This window comes from Pezoporus occidentalis, unplaced genomic scaffold (genome assembly GCF_034315485.1).
Source record: "Pezoporus occidentalis ecotype Australia unplaced genomic scaffold, CSIRO_AGI_Poc_V1 ctg37, whole genome shotgun sequence".
Lineage (NCBI taxonomy): Eukaryota > Metazoa > Chordata > Aves > Psittaciformes > Psittacidae > Pezoporus > Pezoporus occidentalis.
The window spans coordinates 4,036,982-4,058,129 of record NW_026915691.1 but is presented as its reverse complement, the minus strand read 5'-3'; the positions used below and the strand labels follow the sequence as shown (position 1 = coordinate 4,058,129).

The 21,148-nt window shown below is 42.0% G+C and overlaps 1 protein-coding gene across 5 annotated transcripts in view; it reads left to right on the top strand.

Moving 5' to 3' along the window:
* Nucleotides 1–357: 357 nt before the first annotated feature.
* Nucleotides 358–21,148, top strand: part of CLTCL1 (clathrin heavy chain like 1) — a 36,821-nt gene continuing 16,030 nt past the window's right edge. Inside the window, exons 1-14 of one of the 5 annotated variants that reach the window (XR_009967155.1) lie at nucleotides 358–640; nucleotides 8,929–9,136; nucleotides 13,202–13,470; nucleotides 13,741–13,902; nucleotides 14,672–14,785; nucleotides 16,031–16,204; nucleotides 16,480–16,677; nucleotides 17,060–17,260; nucleotides 17,384–17,536; nucleotides 18,185–18,307; nucleotides 18,955–19,092; nucleotides 19,295–19,459; nucleotides 19,862–20,042; nucleotides 20,420–20,583. Coding sequence is in view for 3 of the 5 variants with exons in the window: in XM_062631434.1 (XP_062487418.1) it covers nucleotides 599–640; nucleotides 8,929–9,136; nucleotides 13,202–13,470; nucleotides 13,741–13,902; nucleotides 14,672–14,785; nucleotides 16,031–16,204; nucleotides 16,480–16,677; nucleotides 17,060–17,260; nucleotides 17,384–17,536; nucleotides 18,185–18,307; nucleotides 18,955–19,092; nucleotides 19,295–19,459; nucleotides 19,862–20,042; nucleotides 20,420–20,583 (2,292 nt within the window). In the remaining 2 variants the exon portion in view is untranslated. The remainder of the gene's footprint in view (nucleotides 641–8,928; nucleotides 9,137–13,201; nucleotides 13,471–13,740; nucleotides 13,903–14,671; nucleotides 14,786–16,030; nucleotides 16,205–16,479; nucleotides 16,678–17,059; nucleotides 17,261–17,383; nucleotides 17,537–18,184; nucleotides 18,308–18,954; nucleotides 19,093–19,294; nucleotides 19,460–19,861; nucleotides 20,043–20,419; nucleotides 20,584–21,148) is intronic. The other 4 variants (XM_062631434.1, XR_009967156.1, XM_062631432.1 and 1 more) reach the window with 4 other exon arrangements.

Here is a 21,148-nt window from a genome sequence, read left to right as displayed (position 1 = left end):
GGGATCAGGACCCCCAAAGCGCTGAGGGGAGCATCACCCCCGGCACCCCCGCCCCTACTGCGGGGCAGGGCGAGAGTGACCCGCGGGGCACCAAGGGCCACCAGACCCCCGCCGTGCTGCGGACAGCTGGGGAGGGGGCCGCGTCACGTGGGTGCGTGTGGCAGCAGCGGAGGGATACAGGGGCTGTGACACCCCACCGGCCGCAGCCGGGACTGGGAAGCCCCCCCATTCTTGTCGGGGTCCAGCCCCAGCCCCAGCACTAAGCGGGAGAGGGGAGCGGCAGGGGAGAGGAGGACGGCAGCGGGGTGAGGGCGGGCAAGAGGCGGGGGCCAAGAGGCGGGGGCAGAGGCGCCGCGGGGTGGGACTATTTGAGGAGACCCTGGCAGGCTGGTGAGGTGCGGAGTGATCCCGCCGTCAGAGTGAGCGGCCCCGAGCTGAGGCAGAAAAGGGCGGTGAGCCCGCGGGGCGCCATCCAGCGCGGCACTGCGCCTGCGCCGATCCCCCCTCCCCGCCGCTGCGTGGGGTGCAGCGGCGCCCGCCCTGCTGCCACCGCCGGCCCCTGCCCCGCGCCCCGGCCCCGGGGAGCTCGCCCTCAGCCATGGCCCAAATACTGCCCATTCGCTTCCAGGAGCACTTCCAGGTGAGCGGAGGGGAGCGGTGGACCTGCAGGGACGGGGTTCCCCCGCCTCTGTCTCACCCTGTCCCTGAGGAGAGTGGGGGGGCCGCGGCCTAGCCGGGCCGGGGGCGCGCTTGAGGGGTGGGGGCCGGGCCGCGGGGAAGCCTTGTGTGGTGGGCGAGCCCCCTCATTCTCTGTGGTGCGGGGCAGCCGTCCCGCTGGGCGCCGCGGAGGTGAGTCCGCTCCCGGTGCGGTCCCTGGGGCTGCCGCCTCCATCCGTCCATCCATCCGCGGCCGCTTCTCCACGGCGTGCGGAGCGACCGCGATTTGTGCAGAGTCACTCGCCGCCGGAGGGACCTCCCGCTCCGGGGAGGGGGAGGCGCTGGGCCGTGGCCGCGCTGTTCGCCCTGGGGGCTACCCTGCTTCGGCTTAGGTGGGCGCCTGAGCCTTGTAGAGAGGGATCGGGGTTGTTCTCTTTTGCCTAAGCTACTGCCAGCCTCCGGATGGCGGGGGCTCCAGGGATCCTATTTCTGTGCAGCTGGTACTGGGAGGAAATTGGTGAGATGAAGTGCAAGAAAACATTTGGACTTGAGAGCCTCTGTCCCTCGTTCCAAGCATAACTGTATTAAAAATAAAGGAAAACCCCAACTTCCCCAAAAATGACATAGTTCTGTTCTGAACAGCCTGTGAAAACCATAATGCCACTATTGGAGAAGATCCATGACTAATGGATGCAGCATAGACAAACCGGTTTATCTGTTTCCTTGTGAACTGGTGGTGAGGGAGGGTTGTAAATGGAATGAGAGCAGCAGGCTCTGAACATGCAGTTTGAGGCAGGAATTAAAGGAATTTGCTAAATGAATGAGAGAACAGGAAGTGGACTTGGCAAGTCATCCTTCTGTCTCTGGACCGCCCCTTTATGTCAAATCAGGCATCCATTTCAAATTATGAACTGGGTATCGTCCCTTGGTGTGGACTTTGTGCCACTTGAAGCATTTCAGCTTGGGAAATGGTTATTGCCACTTCCAGTGTCCGTTGGAAGTGTTTTTCTGCTTGACTGGAAGGACTGTCTTGGTCACTCTAGAAGGAGCCCTAGCCTGGGAATAGGACTGGGAAACTCCATAAATACCGAGCCTCTGTGCCCAAGGGAGCAGGCACTCGTGTCTCCTTGGAGTTGTCATGGGTTAAGAGGGTTTAACGTAGTGCAGAATTATACTGTTGCTTCCCCACCCCAGCCACTGTCCAGCATAGCCGTGATTGTTGTAAACTCAAATGAATTCCTAGGAGCTGCAGTACAGCTGAGTAAGAAACCAGGGATCAAAGTGTTTTGACATCAAACTCTCTTTAGAAGGAAGCATGTAGTTCTCACAATTTAAAACAAGCAGACATAACCAGTTCTGCTGATTGTGTTTAGTCTGTACAACGATGATGAGAGAACATCACACTTAATATGCCATGGGTGTAATATGCTGCTTTGCCTGTTAAATGACTCTTTCTGTGAAGGCTGGGGTTGTGTGTTGTGCAACACTGCCAATATTAGCATTGTGGTACTTCTGTTTTGGGTGGGGGGCTAGCAGCTTCTCAAGGGATTTGTACTGAAGTCATACTCTATTTTTTGCTACCACCTGCTTTTGCTCTTAAATAATTTGATCTTATTGAAAGAGCTAAACCTGTGCTTAAGGGAGTTTTTCTTAGCATGGAGGAGCAGGAGAGGCCTTGGGACTCTAGCTGCTAATATGTAGGAGTAACGTCTCCTTCAAGATTCAGTTTTTCTTGCTTCTCCCCCCAGTCTGAATGTAGTATCTCCAAAGCAGTAGTCTTAGCAAAGAGAAATTGAGATTAGTAGGAGCTGGGAGTAGGAATGCAGTTAGCCTCCTCAGTGCTGCTTCTGCAGTTGTCTCTACGTGGTGGGATAAATGGGGAGGGAAATCAAGAGGCATGTGGGAATTGTAGTGTTTGTTCTGGCTGGGTATCTGCAGTACAGTTTTATCAGCTCTAACTTAATATTATGTATTGTAAACATCTAGAGTAATGAATAAATGATACATGTGCTTATTGTTGACTGGTAGGGAATTCATGAAAACATTAAGCCTCCACTCCTCTTCGTAATGTTTCTCTATTACTCATATTTAGCTTTATCAGCTCAATATTTTTGTTTTCCTACATTATGTTGAAGAAAGTGTCTTGGCTACAGTTTAATTGTTGTATTTAAAATTAGTGTAACAGGTCAACTACACTGCTTTATGATGTTAAATCCAAAAATGTTCCAATTCCTTATAATTGTGCTGTGTTTCATTAAATCTTTCTGTACCATAAGTCAATCTGTGTAGCCTGTATACCTGTAGCCATTTTAATTAATATGGTATTAAGTAGTTAGAAGAGCTGTTAGCAGTATAATTACTCAATTCCATATTCAGCCTGTTGCTGATGAAACATCGTTTCACTTAAATTCAGAGTCTTCCTGAGACAGTTGCTGTACTTCACTGAAAGAACAACTGAAGCATGCAGAAAGTGCTCTCCAGAGAAACTAAACATAAGTTGCAGTGCTAAATACTGAACTTCTCTCCCACTCCCTGTAGCTGGAAGTGGATAAACGTGTTATAAAGTGAAACAGTGATCTTGGGCCATGTAAAATTGGAGTAGTACAAAGGACCAGCAGACTGTTTACATTCCTTGTGAAGCTTATTTTGCTTTATGTTGATCATCCTTCTGACTGAACTGTAGCTCCAAGCCTGTGCAGGAGGAATGCCTGCCAGTCACAGTACACATTGAATTTGAAGTTGTTACAGCTTGTGCATTCAGTTCCTGTGGGAGGTGGAGAATAGCTGCAGTGAAAGAAAGATCCAGGATTTGATATAGTAGTAGTCAAGCTGAGAATTAACACAAGTCTTACTGTTTGTTTAGCTCTGGTTTAATGCAGTTGAATAGTTGCTTTTAGATGTGAAATCTGTAGCTGTGAGTCTTCACAAATTCATAAAGAACTTGCATTTTGCTCATTCTTCCTATAGAGGATGTTATAGTTCAGTCCCCTAGCAAGGGAGGGGGATAAGGACTTAGTTTTTATCTGTCTGGTGGCTGACCAGCTGCAGTAGTCCAAACTGTGGCAACCCTGCTATAGTGAAGTACAGGTGCATGCTGCTTAAGCTGCTGTGGTTTAATCATATTCTTAACTCCAGTGCTTCTGTTGGAGCAGTGAATTATAAATTATTCACTAGATTGAGCTCTTCCAAAGGGATTGGAGTTTACAATGGAAATGCTGTAAAAGACTAAATACACCAGTGTGCAGACTGGAAACAGTACTTGCTGTAATTCAGTGTACAGAGTGTTCTTGATCTAAAATTAAACTTTTTCTTAGTCATTGATTTGCTTTTAAAAGCTTGTCTTTGTCCCCTTTTTTATTTTCCTTCACTAGGAAAGATATGTGCTTACCTGCAGGGAAAACTTGCTTATACAAATCTCAGGTTCCTAGGTTGGGGATTTCATCCCTTAGATGGATAGACACATAGATCTGTAGGCAGGGTTCTCCCTTCTAATGAGTAACTAATGCAGGCTCTTGAACAAAGCCAGCTAATGTGCAGAAAGCTTGTGTGTATGGCATGTTCTTGACACATAAGTTTTATGTGGCTTGGTGCAACACTGAGAAGCTAAGGTATCCTGGTTTGAAACATAAAGGATGTAGATTTACTTCTGTCATTTTCTGGACAAAAACACTTTCTGTTTGGTTAGTCAGAGATGTCTTGTTAAGAATTGCTATCTGTTGTGCAATAGGCATAACTGAGCTGAAGTGTAATGGCTTTCATGAATTTGCTTTGGCTAGACATGTGGACTTGAAAGCACTCAGGATATTTGCAAGTTGTAAATGGCTTCTTGGACTTGTATTCAGACAGTAGAGCTGAATATCATGACATAATTCAGCTATTTAGTGTTGAAGATACCATGTTTGCTCACTGGATCTCTTAAATGCCCTATAGGTTGTAGGGAGACTCATTCAATAGATCTAATCGTCATCACAGATATACAGGAACAGATTTTTGTGTAGGGAGTAACTGTCACTTAAGATGAAAGCCTAATTGCAGCTGCAACTAAAACTTGTGAGCTCATGGTCTTCCATGTTTTAGCTCTTGCATACTTCCTCACCTGTTAAGATTGGAGCTATAGGAGATGAGGTTAGCCTATTGAGAGAGGTTATTGAACCACTGTATGCATATTCTTATACAGCATTATTATAACTCTATAGAGTCACCTGAGTAAGAGTTCTGAGAAACTGTATTAGTGCAATCTTGGGTTGTATTATGCTTGAAATGAGATGTGCTTACAGAACTTTTAGCAGGCATCTTTTAATGGGATACATACAGTGTCTGTCTAAGCATTACTCTTTTCTAATGGGCTTAAAACTCAATAGATCTTGGGGTTCTTAAATTCTTCTGACTCCAGCATTTAACTGATGGTAGGTCCCAAGTACTGAAGTGCCAGTATTAGACAGTAAGTTGTCAGGCTTAAGTGTTTCCCAGTAGAGAAATGGATCTAGCTTGAAGACCTGTATTATCAGTGTCTTGAGTTGGTTTGTGTTGGCTCAGTTTGGTTCAGTGCACTAAACAGAAAGGGAAGTGCATTAGAAAGCCAATATTTAGTAGCACTCTTGTGTAAAGAAAACATAACTTAATTTCTTAACAAATACCATGCTGGTAAAGTAGAATGAGGAAAGACTACATCTTAGATTAATAGTTGTATTTCATAAGTGTAGGACTTGTGTATCTTCATTGAGGTTGAGAATCAAATAATACAACTTGGGTTAATCTTTACCATGTCAGTATCTGTAAGATGCTTCAAAGTAAGTTTGGTATCTAATTCATTCGGCCTGCAGTGATACTAGGTTATCTATGAAGCAAAAATCTGTATCTGGTTCATTCAGCCTGATAGTGAAGATAGTTCCACACTGTAGATAATGGGGATTAGGGCATAAGAGGGCTTTAGGCTGTTGTAGAACAGGATGTTTTCCTTTCCTCTACAGTGAGGCTTACAGTGGGGTGCTTGGTAGGCTTTAACTGGGTTACCCCAAAACAGTGTGTGGTAGAATCATGGAAAGAGGCTATCTCCATAGTAAATGTCTTTGGAATTACTTTGTGATACTGAATCTTTCTTTTCAGAAGGCAGCCTTAGTTTGAGAATACTACTTGCCTAAGAAGCATAACAAAACCCATAAGTTTAATAGCAATTGAGAGGGCCAATGTTCACTCCTTTATGAAAATAAACTATAAAATCTCTAGTTTGTATATACAAACCTCATTAATAACCTGTAACTCCTTCACCTGAGGTCTTTTAAGATACATAGCTAAATGCTTGCAACTTCCTGTAATAAAATTTTCTTAATTCTGTGCTTGAGGAAGAGGGGAAGGTGCTTTAGAACAACGTAGTCCAGATTGTCTTGGCAGCTTTGTCCCATTCAGGATAGAAGTGCTGTCCCTTTGTTTGGTGGTAAAGGGGTTCTGTTCATCTCCTTACCTATAGTCATAAGGAATATGCCTCTTAAACTGCTTCCATGTTATAGGAGCACATGTAATCTGATGAGTATACTTATCACTCTCTTAATGGCAGGATTGGTCTTCAGTGTTTTCGGACTGCTAAAATGTGAAGTTTTCATCATTCACTGAGACTTGGAGTATTCACATGACCATCCTTTAGGTACTAGTGACATTTTGACTTTAAAAAGATGTGACTGACTTCCTAAGGATGGAAGTGACATACATAATTTAGCATTACATGTTCTGAAAACTTTGCTGGATTTTATAACTGCTGAAACAGGAAATCTTAATACCAGAACTTGATGCAAAATCTTGCTTATCTTAGTGAAGATACCCAAAGGGTTGTTATTTAACATGGACCAGATTTTAGAGCAAATAACCTTGGGCTTAAAGCTAAACTTCAAGTAGACTAATGCCTCGATTCTTGCCATGCAGAATGAGTGGCTAGGTGCTGTCTCTTGAAGAGTGTCAAGCTGAAGCACAGTAATTGAGAAGAGACCTTGAGGAGGCTGTTTCAACTTCAGTACTCGAAATACTTCAGTGTTTGGATTAATTAAATCAAGTTAGGAACTTGGCTATGATGCAGTTAGATCTCCTGTCCACTCTTGTGACATTTAATTAGTCTCTTAGAATGAACTGTACTCTATATGTAGATGGACTTAGATCTTGCTCAGCATTAAAGTGCTCAGGTGTCTCCTATGTGAACATGTAATTTGTCACAATAAGCGGATACTCTCCGGTAATCAAGCACAGTGGAATTAAGAGCCCATCATTTATTTCTCTGTTGTTCAGGGTCACAGAATTTGATGGAACTACAACTTGCATGTTTATTGGGTACTAAAACTTCCTGCATTACATATGAAAAGTTCATGAGTTGTCTTGATATGGAAACTTCCTTTCTTACTGATAGAGAAGCCTTCTTTACTGTGAGAGTGACAGATCACTGGAACAGGTTGCCCAGGGGGGTTGTGGAGTTTCCTACATTGGAGATATTCAAGGCCCACCTGGACAAGTTCCTGTGTGATGTACTCTAGGTTACCCTGCTCTTGCAGGAGGGTTGGGCTAGATGATCTTTTGAGGTCCCTTCCAACCCTTAGGATTCTGTGATTCTGTAATAGCCACATGCCCAGTGGACTTGTTTCAGAACTCTAGTTGCAAACAGCTTCTGATGATCTTGTGCCTAAACTTTGATTCTCTTTTGGAATTAATGGCACCTACTGAAGTTTACTAGCATGTATTGAAGTATTTTACCTATAAAGTGAGGTATTGGCTGAATGTGTCTCAATTTTGCTGAGACACGCTTGTGGGAGGGAGTAAATGTCTTTACATGTATGTCCATTTGGCCTGTACTGCATTACTGAAACTTGAGTATGTCAAAATTAGCAGTTACTGAGCCAAATAGCACTTCATTAGTAAGCTGAACAGAAAACAAAACAATTCCTGAGGCATTCTTGGACACAGTCCTGACATACCACACTTACGGGTGTCTGTTACATACCCAGTTTATGATTTAGTGAGTAGCTTTACAGAGGCCATAACAAGCCATGATCAGCCAGATCAAAACACACAAAAATAGTGCTTGTGACACCATTATGGGACTTGTTGCCCAAGGGGTTTGTTTAGTCTCTTTTATGAATGTCCTGGTGGTATGTATAAAAGGAGTAATGACTCAGTGATGCTGGTGGTAGTTTCTATCCTGTATCCTTGAGGGCAGTCATTTTTCACTTGCACTGCACTGAAAAACAGTGTAGGTTAATCCCTTCAGAAGCTTCAGTGAAGCTGATACAGTTCCTGTGCTTGGAAAGCATTGCCCTGGGGCATAAAGCAGGTGCTCTGGCTTGTCACAATTACTGTTCTATAAAATGCAGCGTGTGTACATACCAAGCTGGGGTGTGCTGTATAGGTAAATCTGACTTGCTGTACGGTAATTGAAACAGTGATGCTCATTCATTGCCACCTACTCCTGTTAACCTGAAATTGGAAGTGAATGGAAAGAAGTTAACACAAAAGGATGAGTATGAGAAATGGCCATCTTCTAGGGCAGTCTATTCACTGGCACAAAATGATTTTAAGTTACATTAAGAGTAACTTAATGTAACCTATTGCCATGCCATTGAGCATAAGTTATGTTTTGAGAGCTGGACATAAGGCTGGAGGGGGCCTGCATTGAAATCTCTGTTGGCCCAAATGGCATGGCATCTTGGGCAGGGAGACATGGAATCACTGATTATTTTAACACATCTTTATTTCACTGATAAGAATTAGATTCTAAGAAGCAAGAAGAACAAGACCACTTGTAAAAACAGGCCATTTGACACGTGCTGTGTAGGCTTCATTCCATGATGTTGCTAGGGGTGGTTTGCATAAGGAAAACTGGTTCTTTCAGTAAGACCCACTGATGCTGTATGTTGTAGTTCTGCCACTTAGTAAGTTTTTAATATCAAACTTTCTAACCTTACTAGATGTGGAATAGTGATGCTACTGATACTATACAGCCCATCATATTACTAAAGCCAGGTTAAGCAATAAATGCTCAAGTTAAAAATCCTTTTAGTTTGCATCAATAGCACAACTTGATGTGTCTTTAGGACTCTAATAATGAGAATTGTGTAGCTCTTTACCTTTTGAACAAAGAATCAGAAGGTAAATCCTAGTTCTGTAGCATATGCACTTGTCACAGAAATTTGCCAGCCTTGTGTGTCCTCGAGGGGGAGAGGCTTTTAGGCGTAGAGGCTTGAGTTAGGCTTTCAACATGGGAAGGGATAATAAAGCACTCTCCCGTTTTTCTAGCTCCAAAATTTGGGCATTAACCCAGCAAACATTGGATTCAGTACCCTAACAATGGAATCTGACAAATTCATCTGCATCAGAGAGAAAGTGGGAGAGCAGGCACAAGTAGTGATAATTGACATGAGTGATCCAACAACACCCATCAGACGTCCGATTTCTGCCGAAAGTGCCATCATGAATCCAGCCTCCAAAGTAATTGCGCTAAAAGGTGAGTAATCCATTATTCCTGCAGTACAAAACCTACTGTGTAGCTATATTACTGTTTATGTATGCTCTTAAGCTTAAGATTTATGTAAACTTCCTAAGAAGAATGTATATGAAGATAAAAATTCTTGCCTACACTTGCATGCTGTATTTTTGGCAGTGGATATTCCGGTAAGCTTTGAATGATTTGCCTCCAAGTAGAAGTGAGATGCTCGGGCCTGGCAATGCAGCCTCTTATCCTCACTGAGGACCAGGTCAATAAATTGTATACTTTCCCTTTAAACAGGTGCTGTAAACATAATAGATATGTGTGAATAGGGCTGTAACCACTCTCTCTGCTCTGTTCTGGCCCTTTCTTGTAGCTTTGGAGAAGCTTACCAGTTGCAAACAAAATGTCATAATGACCACTAGCTGTGAAAGCCTGAATGCAGAAGCATGTTAAGTTTGGCAATCATAAGATCTTGCAGATGGAAGATATTTGCTTACCAGTATCTGTGGTGTTGATACTGCCCTTTAAGTAACACTCTGAGCTCAAAGAAATAAATTTTAATATATCTCAGGTTCTTTTCATGAATGACCAACTTCTGTTATTTGATCTCAATAACTGTTACTGACTATATACTTTTCTTCTTGCATCTTATCTAAACAGATGGTGAGTGAACTTTGACATTTCATGTTCAGTAGTACAGAATGGTCTAATCTCATAAAAAGTACTGAACTTAAGGTAGCCATTTGACAGTTCACTTCAGAGCCAGGTTGGGGCATCTTAATCCTCAACTGGCATTATAGTGACAAACGTTCTGCTTTGGCTCATTGCTAACCATTTGGCTGCTTTGGCTATTGACTGTACCCAGTGAAGGAGGGGAGTGTGTTCTTAATGTTTGTGCGTGCGTGTGTGTATTATGGAAGTACAGTTGATAGACAAGTTCAAGTTGCAATATTTTTATGAGAGACCTCTGCTGGCATGTCCTGTGTGCTATTCATTTCTTCATAAGTGTGTGGATTTTGAAAAATCATGGTGAAATTATTTAAGGGTCCAAGAAATGACTGTCCTCAGGACTGGCAAAAAACCTGTAACTTCCTGTTTTGATCACAGGCTCATACTGACATTAGGGGAGAACTGATGTATTAATGTTTGACTTCAGCTGAATCTGTGATTCAGCTAAGATGCTTATACATCTTGCAAAGGACTGCCTTACCTGAGGTGTGGGTAAAGGTAACAATGAAAAAGCTTCATTTCTGTTAAGAGTTCACTGTCCTTAATCTTGAATCCCTTTTACAAACTGTATTGGCAAGGAAAGTGCCTTGTCTTGCACTTCCCACACTAGCAGAGCTTCATTTAGCTCTTAAAACTGGATTATATAGTTCCCTTTTAAAACTAACCTACTAACTAAATGGATTGTCATCAGCTTTGAAGAATATAGCTTTATTCTTGCCAGTGTTAAGACTTGTTCCAAATTAATATAGTTCTGTTCATGCAGAATGAATAAGCCTGTCCTCTGAACAGATAAGGTTGGTGAATGATGTCACATTGACATGCAGAGTTGTGTGGTCACATATTGCAAATTTAGTAATCTCTCCTTTTATCGAATCTAATCTAATGACCAGAGGGTTGGGTAGAAAAGAGGATGAGTAGAGAAACCCAACAAATATTGTTGTTACTCATGGTAACCAGCGGAACTAGAGTGAACTGGACTGAAGAAGTGGTTTAAGTTAGTCTGTCACTCCAGAGTTTTTCCTGCCAATTGAGGCTTCAGTAATCAAACCTGTTGCACATTGTGACTCAACATGCCATGATTGGAAATTGCTCGTAATTTTGGAATTATTGAGCAATAAACATACAAACCCACCCTCAAAAAAAGAAATGAAATGGTTCTTGATTTAAATTGAATACAGTCTGCACAATTTCATTTCTGGATTGCATGTGGCATTCTCCTGGTGTACCAAAATTTATACATTGTCCTTGTGTTGTTCATGGTTCTCTTGTTTTGCTCTGTCTGAGAGTGGTCCCCATTTGGTGTAAGTGGAGAATGCAATACTCAAGGGTGCATCCATTATTTGTGGAATGGAGAAGCTTTATGCTCCAGTGAACTGGAATGTAAATTCTTGTGCCACTGTTCAAAACCCAAATCTGCTAACTTGGCGACACCTGTAGAGAATAGTCTGAGCAGTCTGGTAGCTTGATAAGAAAAACTTAGGTAAGAGTCTGGCTTCTTATCTCAGAAATGTTCAAGTAGATAGAACTCAAACTTATTCCTGCCCTTGCTATGACTTTAAAGCGGGCTCTACTCTTAATGCAAAGAACTTTTTTTATTTTTATTTTTTTAGTTTAATTGCAGTTTAGAGTTCTGAAGTTTGAATTTGTGTTAGTACACTTAAACTATATTGCTATGGCTCCTATGGCTGTCAATGTCCATAGCTAGTGCCTATTGAAGCTTGTAAAGCCATTTTCAAATGTAAAGCACGACAGTCAAATTTAGTCTAGAAAATGAACAAGCATGAGCTTTTAGCTCATTTTAGTAGTTTAACAGTTTCTTCTATGTTTTTAAAACTAGGATAGGCATTCTGCTTCTTTTTCATGAGACTGACTTTGAGAACAGTTTCTGTATGCACATACTGGTGTCCCTGTTTAGATGGTGACTAGGGCCTTTCCAGAACTACTCGTCTGCCTTCTGCATGTGAGGCTGCATGCTGTGGAAGCCAAAATCAATCCATGGTAGCACCAGTCCACTGCTGGACAGATTGTCCAATACAGTAAATATGCTGTTTCCAACTATCAGTTTACAGCTGGTGTTAGGCCTGGGCTTATTGCACTTTTATGTACAGTCACTGCATGTGCAGAGAAGGGTGGTCAGAAAGAGGCTGGTTTTGTCCCAGGAAAGCTAGCAAGCTGTCCTAGGAAATAGTTGATCAGGTTAATGGTTCTTTATGCGGTTAATGCAGGGAACATAAATGTTTTATGTGGTAGTGCTGAAGTTTTACCTTGTCTCTTGGCACTGCATTAAACCTGTATGATCAATTTACTATATAAATGATGTTAAAATACTAGAGCAGTGCAAGATGCATATTAACTTGGGGTTAGTATCTCTTGAGAATGTTTCCTCAGTGGGCAGCAGCCACTTCCCGGTAGAAGGAACATCTACCAGTTTGACAGAAGTGTTACTAACAGGGAAAGCACTTCTGAAGTGTGGATAGAAATAATGGCATTACAAGCCAATACTCTAGCAGTCTGAGTGGGTGTCTTGTGAACAGAAAACAATATTTCTAAAGCTCTGCCGTCTCATATGCAGTGAACTAAAACATCACTTTGACTTTTTAAAAAGAGAGTCCCTTATTCTTTATAGGTTTGTTCAGTTAACATGAGTTTTGAGTGCACTCTTAGTAGGGTGAGGCCTCTGGTAGCTTAAAGTAGTACTAAAGTTAAGCTAAATCATGAAGCAGTAACTTTAACTAGAATGAGAGCTCCAAACCTTTCTATAATCTTTCTGAACTTTTGATTCTCCTCTTCAACAGGCACTTGTATTACTGTTGTACAGAGCCCATCCACTTCCTAGTTAAGTGCACAATTCATTCAACAGAAAAATAGAATGGAAGCTGTGGTCTTCAGCTATCTCAAGAGCTGTTGTGAGTCTCATGCTATTGGACTCAGTCCAGGTCATCTACAGCAGCCATTAAATTAAACTGGAGATACTCTTTCAGTTAATTATACTGAATGACATGTTCTAGACACCAATACTTGGCATACAGTGTTGCTACCTAAACAAGAGTTTACACACTCCGTAGATTAGACTGTCTTTTAACTACAGCTTATAGTTAAAATGTCTTTGCTTGTCAGTTGTTGGAATGTCCATGTACTTGTCCATAAGTAGACTTTTTTTTTTCTGCTTCAGGGGTGGGGAGGGGTTCTCTCTGGTAAGAGTCAAGTATCAAAGGAGACTTGGATGTGACAGGACACTAATCCTGTAACATCACTGAATAGTGGGTTAACCAGGGTGCTTGTAAATAGGCAGACTACAGGATGGCCATTGTGGTAATCTATTATGATGTTTCTTGGGTTTTGTCATACTAGCTGGGAAAACACTTCAGATCTTTAACATTGAGATGAAAAGTAAAATGAAAGCCCACACAATGGCAGAAGAAGTGATCTTCTGGAAGTGGATATCTGTGAATACAGTTGCGTTGGTGACAGAGACAGCAGTCTACCACTGGAGCATGGAGGGAGAATCTCAACCCCAAAAGATGTTTGATAGGCATGCTAGTCTTGCGGGCTGCCAAATCATCAACTACAGGACAGATGAACACCAAAAATGGCTGCTGCTGATAGGAATTTCAGCACAGGTAAGTTACCTGGAACCAGCATGTGATGAAAACCAGTGGGAGAGCCCTGGCCCTGCTTAATAGCTGCTATAGTTTAACTTTGGTTTCTGTAGACCAGAAGTACCTTATGTGTGGGGATAATGTGCTCTATAATGCGATTAAAGCGTTGGAGGAGGGGATGAGAAACATCTTCTGCTTTTTGGTTTACTGTCCCAAAAACCTTGCAATAAACATTTGAAATCTTATCTCTACAGGCTGACCTTTTCTTTGGGCTTTTTTTTTCTTTCCTAGCAAAATCGTGTGGTTGGTGCAATGCAGCTGTATTCAGTTGATAGAAAAGTCTCCCAACCTATAGAGGGCCATGCAGCAGCTTTTGCGGAATTCAAAATAGAGGGAAATGCCAAACCTTCTACCCTCTTCTGTTTTGCTGTGAGGAGTCCTGCAGGGGGCAAGGTAAAGTGTGCAACTGTGTTCCTGTTCTGCTGTAGCAGAGCTCTGCTAATAGAACTTCAGTCATCACACCATTTAGTGTATGCTCTTGTGAAGAACAGCTTGGCAACCATGTGTGTAGTGTATTTGGTCAGCATCAGAATGCTTTCTTTCAATAGGACAAACTGCAAAAAGAGTCCGAGTTGCTTTGGTGAAACTTAGGCGTAAGAACAAATGTAGAAGCAATGAGAACTAAGCTCAGGGTGTTAAAGCATTCATTTATGCCACTGTGGGTTTTTTGTGTGCATGAAGTTAAGTCATTAAGCAGCCTTTTATGTCCTAAGTTCAGTGTAGAAAGAGACTAGATAAGCCTTAGGTCTGTGGCTAGGTTGTTTGCATCAAGCTGAGTGGATTTCAGTAACAGTCTGTGAAGAGCTGAGGTAACACTAAAATGTATTGAGCTTTCTAGTCTTGTCCAGCAAAATTGTTGATGAATTGACAAGTCTCACTCAAAACATCCTGAACAAGTTGTCTTGGGTAAAAATACAGTCTGCTTTCATTGAGAGCATTTTTTTTTAATCTTTTCCTGGTTTTTACTTTATCAAGTTCCAGAAAACTTGTCCCTCTGATAAATATCTGGAGCAGAGCTCTCCATACTGTCTTTGTTCAGGATTGGGCAGATATTCATCAGCCAAGTGTGGCAGGTGACTAGGTAGCATATCTGAAGAGAGGAACTTCTTTCATGTGGCTGCACTTGCAGGCAATCTTGTGACATGTACTTTTTTATTCCTAGCTACACATAATTGAAGTAGGTCAGCCAGCTACTGGAAATCAGCCATTTGTTAAGAAAGCTGTTGATGTGTTTTTCCCACCTGAAGCACAGACTGACTTTCCTGTGGCAATGCAGGTAAATGTTTGACCCAATGAACTTTATAACCTGGCAAGTAGCTGCCATGTCTATTGTAAAGAATGCTTTCTGCTAATGCTTTGCTGTCATTCCTCTTAGTTCTGGGAGGGTTCATAGATTTGTGGGAGGTAGCCTGGACACTAAAATGTAATTCAAACAGAAATATATAGGGTCTTTCAGTATTTTGACAGATATGTCAACTTGAGGTTGTATAAAAAAAGAAAACAAAAACCTCCAACAAAACCCTTAGGAAAAAAAAAACCCAGCGACAACAAAAAAGGGCCCCTAAAAAACTCAGTAGTGTCTTTTAGTAGAATGTCTCTAAACATTGCCTTGGCTATTAAACTTCCTACTAACATTTGGAGTTCTAGATAATGTGATGTAGCTTCACATGAAAGTGGCCTTTCATTACTGTAAAGGCCAGTGGAGTGGGAGGTCCCATATCAGCATACCTCCTGTAGTATCAACACAGAAAAAGGCAGCTTGGTACATTAGTGGGAGGTTCTTTAGGAAGGGACATAACTGATTGCCTTGACAGACCTTCACTTAGCATGTGTGCAGGACTATGAATTGTGTAATTTCTCAGCATGCAACTGCTGACAAGTCTAATAGAGTGACTTTATAAATGAACCGAGGTGCCTTAAACTAAGTTAAACAAAGCAAGCTGTCTACATGACAGGATTCATGTGGCTCTGTACTTCAGAGGCTTCATTAAGAAAGCATCCAAAGTTGTGCTTTTGTTTCAAAGTGAAAGTACTTATTTGAAGACCATTTTGGCTTGAAAGGCTCCCTAGTTGAAGTGACTTGACAGGTAAACTGGAGTACTCAGTAGCTGGGCTTGGTTTGTATTCTGTTGGTGCTTTGGGTAGGCCTTATTGGAAAAGAGTGAGATTATCTCATTATTATTTTTTGAACAGAAAATTGTGCTGACATATCTAGACTAGAATGCAAATTATGCCCAAACTTTCTTCCTTAGCCCTGCTTATTGGGATGAGGAGTATGTCCTTTGCTGCAGATGAATTCTAATTTCCTTTCAGCCTCTTTATTCAGTGTAGCTGTGGCTCCAAATGACCAACGAAGTTATTCATTGCTCTGAGTCTGTAAGGAAGAAGCCTGAAACTATACTTGTTCTTGGTGTCAGTGCAAAGGCATGTCACTGCAGTACTGGCTTGTGACAAGGCTAAAGGCAGCTTACTTAACTGTTACAGTCTTAGTCTTGACTAACAAATCTCCATCTTTTGGCAGATTGGAATTAAGCATGGTGTTATCTACCTGATCACGAAGTATGGATACATTCACATGTATGACTTAGAGTCTGGAGTGTGCATCTACATGAACCGTATTAGTGCTGATACTATCTTTGTCACAGCTCCTCATGAACCTACCTCAGGCATTATTGGTGTGAATAAAAAAGGCCAGGTAACAAATCCAGCATTCTTGTTTTCAGCCTTCTAAAGCTCAGATGGAACGTAGCAAACAGAATGAGTGACTTGATGCAACAAGTGTCATGGAAGGGAGCAAGGAATTATTTAATTAGTCAGGTTTTAACCTCTGCTAGTACAGAACTGCTTGGAAGGAACTTGGGGTTTTTAATGATCTCCTACTTCACTGATGAGCTGCAGAGCCATTTGGTTGCTGTATTTCAGAGTAGTTGTGGAAAGCACAGTACTCAGAATGCCTTTTGTCCTTTTCAGGTGCTTTCTGTATGTGTGGAGGAAGACAACATAGTGAACTATGCTACGAACGTTCTCCAGAATCCCGACTTGGGCCTGCGTATGGCTATACGGAGTAATTTAGCCGGGGCAGAGGAATTATTTGCCAGAAAGTTCAACACACTCTTTGCTCAAGGAAGCTATGCAGATGCTGCTAAAGTAGCTGCATCTGCACCAAAGGTAAATAGCTCCAAAGGTAAATCTTAGGAGCTGTAGGGGTTAGGGATTTGCCTTAGCTTACTGGACTTGCTTAGCTAACTTGCTAATTTCAGTACTTGACATTCAAAAACTGAAGTGCTGCAATGCTTGTCTTAGTACTCTGCAGTTTGACGGTTGTTCTAATATCCTGTATCCCATAAAGTATGTGCTATACTCATCCAAGCACAGACTGGACTTGCTGTGGCCACTGACTTCTTCCTAGAATGTCATCGGTATGAATAATGTTCACCCTGAAGGCTTTAGAGGAGATGCTTCAGTGTAAAGCTTAACACCTGGGTTTTGACTAATACTATTCAACCTTCATTAATTAAACATTGTTCCTCTCTATCTTGTGCCTCTTCAGGGAATCCTACGTACTAGTGATACAATCAGGAAGTTCCAGAGTGTGCCAGCTCAGCCCGGGCAGGCCTCTCCCCTGCTCCAGTACTTTGGAATATTGCTTGACCAGGGGCAGCTGAACAAGTTTGAGTCTCTGGAACTCTGTCGCCCTGTCCTACAGCAGGGCCGCAAGCAGCTTCTGGAGAAGTGGCTGAAGGAAGACAAGGTAGGCTTGATCGTGACACTAGCTTTAATCTTGTTGCCTTCTAACAACTATGTGAACATTACTTCTGTTGATGCTACCATCTGTGAGTTCTTGTGCTTGACAAAATACCACTTTTGACTTCAGCTGGAGTGCTCAGAGGAGCTGGGAGACTTGGTGAAGACAGCTGACCCAACCCTTGCACTCAGTGTCTATCTTCGTGCTAATGTGCCAAACAAAGTGATTCAGTGCTTCGCTGAAACTGGTCAATTCCAGAAAATAGTGCTATATGCCAAAAAGGTAAAGTTGTTTATCACAAACTGCTAGGCTCTATCTTAAGTTGAATGTGTACATTCTCAAGCTATCTTCAGTGAGATAAGTTTAATTCCTGTTACTTAAAACTGATAAGTAGGCAAGATTGAGAGAGTGTTTTTCTTCATTGTCACAGTGCAAATCATAGCGTAGGACTAAGGTCTGAGCAGTCTGCAAAAAATTAAATTGAGAACATCTGGGATTTTGTGAGCTATCAAATTAATGGACTGGCTCAAGCTTATTCTAGAGAATAAAGATAAGAGTCTTCCTAAGTTCATGAGACTCTGCTTTTGACAGATGACAAAACAGTTTGCCAGATGTCCACTTGTAAGTTTAGGACATTACTTGATAGATGGTACCTTCAGACTGTGGAAGGATTTGTCAGTTGATTTTGAATGATTTAGCAATTTTCTTGCCTAGAAAGAGAAAAGCCTTGGCACAAGTTCAGTTGTTAAGTAGGTGAATACTGAATTTCTGTGTCAATAGACAAGCAGTGCTTTTGTCTGAGAATTCCTGGAACATGGGGGCTGGGCATGGCAACCTTGCTATAGTTCATACTGCCTATGTTAAAGAATCTAAAGGCTTAAAGATGTGTAAAGCTTCCCAGACACACGTGACTGTTTCTGAAATCTCTAGGTTGGCTATACCCCAGACTGGATCTTCTTACTGAGAAGTGTGATGAGAGTCAGTCCAGATCAAGGCCTGCAGTTTTCTCAGATGCTGGTACAGGATGAGGAGCCACTGGCTAACATTAACCAGGTGATGCCTACAACAAGAGTACTGGTCTCTTTCTAGACAGAGGTAGTAGCATCGTACCATTCTGGGAACTGGTAAGGCCAGTTCAAGTCTCTAGTTGGCTTGGTTAGAAAAGTGACTAAACTGTTCTAGTCACATTTGGTTATGATTAAGTCCTTAGAGGGAAGTGTGCTCTCAAGTTCTTGTGAAAGCTTTCTGACTTGCTACTGTGATACTGATAGTGAATCTGCCACAGTCTTAGTCGGAGCAGTATTGTTACTGTCCTCCTGATGGCTTTAATGAAGCATACATTAACTCATATCATACAGAGTACTGAACATGTAAATTTAAGTTGAATGCTGTCTGCCAGTGGCCACTTCTGGTTAAATGGACAGAGAAATAAGGCAACAATTTGCATTATTAAATACTTGAAGCTACTTTTAGAAAGTCTTGGCTTTTCTTTTAGCAGCTATCCCAACAAGAGAGAAGGGCTGGGATTTGCATGCTGTGTTAAAACTAAATAGTGAGTAGCAAAATCTGGGCAAAACCAAAGGGAATATAGGATTGTAGATGCTGTGATGAGCTGCCTTTCTAGCCTTCTAGCCAGGCCATTAGTATATACACATAAATCTACATGTGTATTCATGCACCCACTTCTGACTTCTCAACAGATTGTGGATGTGTTCATGGAGAACAGTCTTATTCAGCAATGCACATCATTTCTGTTGGATGCCCTGAAGAATAACCGCCCTGCAGAAGGCCACCTTCAGACTCGTCTCCTGGAAATGAATTTGATTCATGCCCCACAGGTAAGACCTCTTAATTTACTTTTTCCAAAAAGTGAAGAGGAGACAGGAGTAGGCTTGCACAAGAATTATGATGTGTGATTTTGATATCTAGTACTTCAGCAACTTCAAAGACTACTAGTGAGTCACTGCTGTGACTCAACAACTTTTAGGCTGAGCTGCTGTGATTCTTTTGACAGTCTGAATATGAAATGTAATCTCCTAGGTTGCAGATGCCATTCTTGGAAACCAAATGTTTACACACTACGATCGTGCTCATATTGCCCAGTTGTGTGAAAAAGCAGGCTTGCTCCAGCGAGCTTTGGAACACTACACGGATCTCTATGATATTAAACGTGCTGTTGTTCATACTCACCTCTTGAATCCTGAGGTAAGTCTGTTGCACAGAATAAGAAAGTGAACGCTTAAGTAAAGCAAATACTATTTAGCACTTCTGTAGCTGCTAAAATCCCTGCAGCTGCTAGAAGATGGATTGTAGGTACTGAAGTATCACACATAGCTGTGATTCAAGACCACTTGTCCAGTTAATGATTAAACTTTAATCTGTACTTTTGATGGCTTAAATCTGACCTCAGTTTCTTAGGTGGGCATTTAAAATCTTTGAGTATGCATTTCTGTAGTTATGAAGACGGTGAATGTGTTTAAGCCTTAGGCCTTGGCTTGATGGAAGACCTCTCTAGGAGCTGGGGTAGAAACTCCATCTAGTTGTCACATTTGAGAAGTCAATCAAATACTGTATAATTTACTGAGTAAAAATTCTTTCTTTTTGCAGTGGCTTGTGAACTTCTTTGGTTCCCTCTCAGTTGAAGACTCTGTGGAGTGTTTGCGTGCCATGCTGTCAGCCAACATCAGGCAAAACCTGCAGCTCTGTGTGCAAGTTGCTTCTAAATACCATGAGCAGCTTGGTACCCAGTCTCTTGTGGAGCTTTTTGAATCTTTCAAAAGCTATGAAGGTACAGTATTAGAGGGAAGCAGCTTACTTAGAAGCACTACTTGACTGAAGCTAATAGTAAGGATTGTAGCTTTTACAGGAGAGGTACTTGTCACTTGTACTAAGGTGGCCGCACCTTAGGATGCGTTTACTGAAGTGAGCTCATCACAGTGAGTTCCAGGGGTAGCTTGTTTCTAGATAGTTTCTTAACCCTCCTGAGTAAAGATAAGAAAGAAAGGTGAAACCTGAAATAAAGGGAAAAATCCTTATGAGTTCTCCTGCAGTTGAATGGAAGCTACTCTCCCAGCAGGATTGAAATAAGTTGCAAGCTGAAGCCTGTACAGTCTGCATTTGCTTCACTTACTCTTTTAACTGTGTTAAAAACATGACTCTTTCTAGGACTGTTCTATTTCTTGGGTTCCATTGTAAACTTCAGCCAGGATCCAGATGTTCACTTCAAGTACATCCAGGCAGCTTGCAAGACTGGTCAGATAAAGGAAGTGGAAAGAATCTGCCGTGAAAGTAACTGCTATAACCCAGAACGGGTGAAGAACTTTCTGAAGGTAGATACTCTGAGCAGTTCTCTGTATGTTTTGCTTAGCAGCAGAACTAGGGCCTTCCAATGGAGGGAAATACCAACTCAAGGTTTAGCTGGCATGGCTGCTAGTAGTCTACTGTGTAGCTGGAATAGGAGCCTGATAGGCTTCCTCTGGGAAAATAAGCCCAAATTCACCATTCCTTTAAAACTAGCCTGTATGATGTAACTTGTACTGAACTTGAGAATATGTTGTCACCTAAAAAATAGCTGAATTCAGTCTGGCAGAAGGCAAGAATATGCTGAAGTATTCAGCAGGAGCTTTATCAAGGCAAAACAAAGTTCATTAAAACTGGAATCAACATGTGTTACAATGCTTTGCATGCTTTGTAACTGGTAAAATGGGATTTTAGTGCCATTTCATTTTGCATTGTTAAGTTCTTGGCCCAGCAACTGTCTTCTGAGTTGATATGTGAATTGATGGTAATTTTGAAGCTAGAGATGTAGGCCTAATGTGGCACTTCATGAAAAGCCTAAACTTAAAACTCAGCTGAAAGATGGACTGCATGGTAATCATAGTGGGTAACTTGCTT